This window comes from Schistosoma haematobium, chromosome 4 (assembly GCF_000699445.3).
Source record: "Schistosoma haematobium chromosome 4, whole genome shotgun sequence".
Lineage (NCBI taxonomy): Eukaryota > Metazoa > Platyhelminthes > Trematoda > Strigeidida > Schistosomatidae > Schistosoma > Schistosoma haematobium.
In genome coordinates, this window is record NC_067199.1 from 21,582,962 (window position 1) to 21,590,010 (window position 7,049).

Genomic DNA, 7,049 nt, shown 5'->3' on the forward strand with positions numbered 1-7,049 from the left:
GTCATCAAATGTCCTGGTACGGCCGAGAGAGGGAAGGGCCCGCCCTCCCTCGAAATGCCCTTACATGGCCAGGTGTACACAGTCTCTGCCAGGGAAGTCCTACTCACTGACTTCTCGTGGCGGGGGTGTTGTTTACGAAAATGAGAGGACGAAAAGCGAATGTCCGGAGCTTTAACCGGATTCCAAACAAATGGTGCACATGGGCTCCAGTACCCTGCGGGGACAAATGGTGTATGAACCAACCGTTGGTCACCGGCTACCATGGGACTGCATCTCCTCACGATGCTCCACTGCCTTGTGGGTTAGACCTTTAGATCAAAGGCTCGGGGTGTGGCCCCCTAAGATAACCACCTGCTTCGGTCTGGGCAACCGGGTAGTATCACAGCCCACACACAAATATGATGAACTGCCTATAATTATGGAAACTACTTTACTTGCTTCAACTAACAATCAAATGATTCAAATTATTATTATTATTATTATTATTATTATTATTATTATTATTATTATTATTATTGTTATCACGATTATTTACCACATTATTCACCCTCTTTTATACTTATACAGCGACTCGTCTTTGGTGGAAATTCGACTCTATCTAAACGTCCTTGAGTCACTGTCCGGTTGAAAATTGTATGTTACCACCGAATATGAGTACTAAATCAGTTTTTCTGAAACCACATATACCATTCAAATTGGCTGCCTTCAACGTTCGCACACTAATGCAGATCGGACAACAGATAAGGTCGGCTATGTCTTTAAAAAGTTTTAATATCGACGTCTGTTGTCTATCCGAGACCCGTATTCAAGACTCTGGTGAAGTACTACAAATTCGATCTCCATCTGTCGCTTCAAAAGCTTGTTTTACGTGCGTTTATCCAGGGACGCTGTGGCATCTTCGTCTGGTCTCGTTGGCGTTGGTGTCGCACTAAGCGCTACAACTGAGGCAGCACTAGTCGATTGGATCCCCATCAACAGTCGGTTATGTGCTGTCAAATTACAAAGTCCTATCAAAGTAAGAAGAAATCAGTGTGAGAAACAATGGTCTATCGTCATCTCCGCCTATGCTCCGACAGATTGCAGCCCGGACGCAATCAACGATGAATTCTACCATCAGTTAACAGTTCTTTTACAGAAAGTGCGTTCGACAGATATGGTAGTACTAGCTGGAGACTTGAATGCTCAGGTCGGGCGTCTAGGCACAGAAGAGAGTCGTTTAGGTGACTGATGGGGAATTGTTGACCGCAAGTCAGATAACGGAGACCGTCTACTGCAACTGTGCACAGACCACAACCTGTTTCTGGCTAGCACTAACTACCGGCACAGTCATCGCTGATGTGCCACCTGGCGTCCTCCCTCTGCATATCAAGCCTGGACTCAGATTGATCACATCGCGATCAGCTACCGCTGGCGTGGTTGTGTACAAGACTACCGTTTCTTTTGAAGTACAAATCTGGACTCTCATCATGCACTTGTTTGCGCTAATCTTACCTTACTTTCCAGTGGCTAACAAATTCATCGATCTAAACAGATCGATGTCAGTAAATTGGTTGCAGCTTCTGCTGCAACTAAATATCAAATCGAGATAGGTTCAAGGCTAGCTACCATCCCACCGAAAAGTATAGATCAGCACTGGTTGCATTTGGATGACGCCATGAAAATGGCGAGTAAAGTCGCTTGCGGCTTCACGAAACGTCCACTTTATAAGCACTGGGTTTCTTCACGCTCCTTACAACTTATTGAAGCCCGTTGGTCTACTCGGTGGACCGTGAGTTTTTCCACAAACGATGACTGTTACGTAACGAAATTGGGCAAAGTTTGCGTAAGGACCGAAAAGCTTGGTGGTCGAGGTGTGCTAATGAGTTGGAAGCAGCAGCTACATCTGGTGACTACCGGAAGCTCTTATCCGAGCCACTGGCAGCAAGAAGTCTGGTGTGAGCGAAACAATCTGTGAGGATGATGGGATGCCAATCACTAACACCCATCGATGTCTCGGACGATGGGCAGAGTTCTTCGAAGGGCAGTTCAACTGGTCTGCTGCTCCGGCAACATCGACCAGACTGTCCTGCCCTCCAAGGCCTGTGTCGACTAATCCATCGAATGAGGCGGAAGTCCACAAAGAACTCCAACTCTTGGAGCGCTACAAATCACCGGGCCCAGATGACCTACCTCCGACATTTCTTAAAGATGATGGTGACCTTCTGGTTAAGGAACTGACTGCGTTGTTTACAAAGTTTTGGGAGTTAGAGAGTGTTTCAACATCGTGCAATCAGTCCCTAACTTTAAAAGGGTTCACGCAGTCTCTGTAACAACTGTCGAGGAATAAGTCCACTTTCGATTGCGTCCAAATTATTGGCTTCCGTCATACTTCATAGATCGTTCAAAACCCGAGAAAGATTGACTCGCGAAGAGCAGGCTGGTTTTCGTTCTGGTCGAGGATGTATTGATCATATCTTCACCCTCCACCAAACGTTAGAACACTGTCATACTTATCAAAGGCCAACAATCGTAGTGTATCTTGACATCAGGGCTGCCTTCGATTCGTTGGACAGGACTGTTCTCTGGGAGTGTCTATTGCAGAAGGGTGTGTCTGAGAAGTCTATTGACATCTTAAAAGCCCTATATACAAACACCTCCGACAGAGTGAGGACATACAACCTCCTCTCTCCATTGTTCCGTTCACACAGTGAGGTTAGGTAGAGTTGCCCAATCTCACCATTCCACTTCAACTTTGCTATCGATGACCTGGAAACAGCTCTGATGGATGTAAGTAATGGCTGTGTGAATCCGTTGCCTGGAGAAAGACTACTCGACCTTGAGTATGCGGATGATATTGTCTTACTGTGCGATAATGCCCAAGCCATACAATCCGCACTTAATCAGTTGGTAATCAATGTCCGTAGGTACGGCATGTGCTTTGCACCTTCGAAGTGCAAAGTACTTCTACAAGACTGGCAGGACCCTGATCCTACACTCACCCTGGGTAGTGAGCAGATAGAAATAGTCAAGAAGTTCGTGTATCTAGGTAGCTGCATAAGTGCTGGTGGTGGCGTGAGTGATGAGATCAATGGACGTATAATGAAAGCCAGAGCGGCTTATGCCAATCTGGGCCATCTTTGACGCCTTCGTGATGTTAGTCTGGCTGTAAAAGATCGGATCTACAACGCGTCGGTGAGAGCACTTTTGCTCCATGCTTGTGAAACCTGGCCTCTCCGAGTTGAGGATGTTAGGCGACTCTGTGTTTGATCATCGTCGTCTCTGAAGGATTGCCGACATCCAGTGGCAACACCATGTTAGTAATGCAGAGGTTCGGCATCTTGAGTTCGGGCACAGAGATGATATTGCAATCGATGTCATCATCTTGAAACACCGACTTCGGTGGCTTGGACATGTTCTACGAATGTCGTCCCAGAGAATTCCACGTCGTGCATTATTTGCCGACGCTGAGACTGGTTAGAAGAGGCGGAGAGGTGGTCAGTGTATGACATGGTGTCGTGGTAAAAAGAAAGCTGTACAGGATTAGCTTCTATTGGTCCTTCACGACTCCCTGGTTGGGGTCCGAGAGATGGTGCTACACAGTGGCTAGAGACGTTATCAGATATGGCTCAGGATAGAAGCCAGTGGCGATCCTGTTGTAACCTTCTTTTACTTTCTTCATAAAAGTGGTTGTATCTTACTTAACTGAAAGATTTCTTGTGATTGTACATTTCCGTTCACTCATTATTACTACAGTACCTTACACCAATCTCTTCCTTATTGTTCTTTTTTTCGCTCCTTACCTTTTTTTCGCTTCGAATTCTCATTGTTTTGTGTGGCGCATATATATTGGCGCTCTCTTGTACTAATATTTATGTGTTCAACTAAATAAATTGACATTATCTAAGTAACTTGAATGTTATATATATACCCACTTCAGATGAAACTAGAAAAATGATGGAATCCTAAATGGTAAACTTAAGCACTGAATTCATGCTCATCATAGTCTGTTATTACTAGCTAGTGTAGGGAATTAATTGCAACGAATTGTATTTCAGATCATCGTCGATCAAGAAACATGTAAACAAACGGAGGTAATTTGCTAAGTATGCACTTATGGCTGATCAATTACATTCCTGAATAACAACAATGAGAAATTATTTAACTCTTTTAAAGCGTTTATCATTTCTCAAATAATCGAGAGAATTAGTTGATTATCTAAGCTTCCTGCGCACAACTTATCTAAACATACATTTATATTCATTGTACGCAATTCGACATAAAAATCTAAAATAAATTCTACAAGTGAATTAATCTTTACTTTAAAGCTAATTAAACTTTTAGCTTTTAATTTAGACATACCATAGCAAACCAATTGTATTCGAAAACATGAAAAAAACTCAATCAAACGGGTATCAGATATAAAATACATAAGCAATACAACAGATCTATGCTAATCAGATTATTTTATTGTGATTGTGAGTTATGTAAGAAAAATAATCGATGTACGCTGACTGGTGTTTTTAAATATATTTGAATGACGTACGGAATATGACAGAGCTTTTGAGAATAGTAAGATGAAGCGGATCGATGATCATGCATATGGTTTGTTAAACGACCAAAGTACCATAAAGCTTAAATCCATATCCTGATATATTGCAACAAGACAGGTTTGTTCTAAAATTCCCATACACTTTAGAGAACTTACTCAGTATTGAAATATTATGCATTCCACTAGTTATTACAACTCCACATGTTGTCATTTTAGGAAGGTTAAGCTTGTTTCATACTATTCACAATAAGCTTACTTGCGCCTGTTACCACTTATGGAGGGTCATTGGCCGCCCACAAGTATTCTCCATCAAACTCCGTCCAGATCAATCCTTTCCGGTTGCTATTCATACTTTTCATGACTGCTTTCAATTCCCGGCACAATGTGTTCCTTGGTCTTCCTCTTTTCCGTTTCCCTTCAAGATTCCAAGTTAGCGTTTGCCTCGTGATGCAGTTCGATGATTTCCTCAATGTATGTCTTATCTACTTCCATCTTTTACTAATTTCCTCTTCAGCTCGAAGCTGGTTTGTTCTCTCCAACAGTAGACTGTTGTTGATAGCGTCCGGTCAACGGACATCGATTACCTCACGTAGACAATTGTTTGTAAATATTTGTACCTTTTTGATGATGGTTGTAGTTCTCCAAGTTTCAGCTCCGTACAGTAGAACTGTTTTGATATTCGTATTGAAAATTCTCAATCCGATGTTGGCTTACAGATAGTTGTTTTGAGTTCCATATGTTCTTCAACTGTGGGAATGCGGTCTTTGCTTTTCCCATCCTTGCCTTTACGTCTGAATCGGATTCTCCTTTTTCATTGATGATGCTTCCCAGGTACGTGGAAGATCCCATCTCCTCCAAAGCTTCTCCATCAAGTGTGATTGGGTTGGTGTTCTTTGTGTTGTGTTTGAGGATCTTTCTTCTTCACTTGTGTATGTTGAAGCCTCTATGCTCAAGCTAATGTAAACTTTGTTGATTAGACTGCATAGATGAGCCAACTTTTCTGAAATTTTCATTCATATAACAAAGACACTAATTGAGAAAAACATCGAAACGCTCTTCACAGAATATCTAAAAGATTCAGGAAAAAACTATTTATAAATAATCAGTTTGAGTGAGAAACTTCTGATGGTATATTAGAAGCCGTCTGTTGAGACTAGTTTGTAAAACATGTAATGTAGAGAATGAATCTAAAAAAATAACATTGCAGTCCCCATCTGTACGGTATCATAATAATATACGATATTATTATAATAATTAATTCGATATAATATTCCTCCGATTTATGTGGTTTTTACTTATCATTCCACAGCTTATGTTCCGTACTGAAGAATTAACAGATAACATTTTATACCACTTGAGGGATATTTCAACTTCTTCAATGAACATTTCTTTGTAAGCTATACCTAGTTATCGCAAAAAAGTGCGCTCATATTACTTCTAAACAAAGTTACCATCTGAATATTACTCCATAGTATATCAACTAATAACTCACGCAAGTGAATGTTATACAAAATAATGCCTGTTCTGCTCATTATACTTACAATTCACGTTTATATACATTTAAAGCTGAGAAAATATCACCATGTCTTTTCATATACACATATTACTCTTATCAAGTCCACCAAACTATTATAGAACTCAACAAAAAGGCATAAGGTTAGATCAAACAGAATATCGTTCACTCTTATTCCAAATGTCATTTTTACTACAAAATAATTCTTTAAAAATAAGAAAAGGCAGAAGACAATAGTAACAACAAAAAAAAAGAAAGAACAAGGAGAAGACTTAGGGAAAACAGAAATACATTTATGTAATTTGTCATTCAATCTTGATTCTTTTAAACCAGTTTTATTGACATGATCTTAGCGAAGGAAAGTCACACTAAAACATGTGAAAAAATACATGAGACAAAACAAAAGAAGTGGTAGGAGAGGAACAAGATTGACAAAGGAAATAACCCTGATTTTATCACTGAATATATATATATATATATATATATATATATATATATATATATATATATATATATATATATATATATATATATATATATGTAAATAGAAAATATATATGTTGGGGAATAATTGTATACAGGAAGAAATAGTTCTATATGTATAATATATTTATCTCTCTAACAAAAAGAATTGAAAAATTGAAATTAAGCAACCGACTGAGTCAAATAATGATATAAATTTCCATTTTGCAGAAAGTATTCTGTGTATAATAAAGAACAAGGCTAACAGGGGGATAGTGAAAATTTTTATCATCAATGTGGCAATTCGGTGACATAATAATAGTTAGATTAATATATTTCGAATTATCAAATGCGGTAGTTAGGGTAGTATAATGTACCTGATGACTTTTGACAGTGATCTATTAAGGTATTGTCAAAGGAGAAATACGATCATTTACAGCACACATTTAGAAAGAAATTGTACTGAAATCAGTAGGTTGATAATTGTAAAATACAGTTGAAATTCACTATTCAAAATAGCACAGTGAAAAACAGAAAAAATACGAG

General features: G+C 39.5%; 1 protein-coding gene across 1 annotated transcript; it reads left to right on the top strand.

Annotated features, from left to right (window-relative positions):
- Positions 1-570: 570 nt before the first annotated feature.
- ABCA3_1 (ATP-binding cassette sub- A member 3) lies at positions 571-6,505 on the top strand. Its single transcript, XM_051208201.1, has one exon. The coding sequence runs from the start codon at positions 1,965-1,967 to the stop codon at positions 2,307-2,309; it is 345 nt and encodes a 114-aa protein (XP_051066504.1). The 5' UTR covers positions 571-1,964; the 3' UTR covers positions 2,310-6,505.
- Positions 6,506-7,049: the final 544 nt, after the last annotated feature.

Coding starts and splice junctions, on each gene's coding strand:
- ABCA3_1 (XM_051208201.1), top strand. CDS start 1,965: ATGCCAATCACTAACACCCATCGATGTCTCGGACGATGGGCAGAGTTC.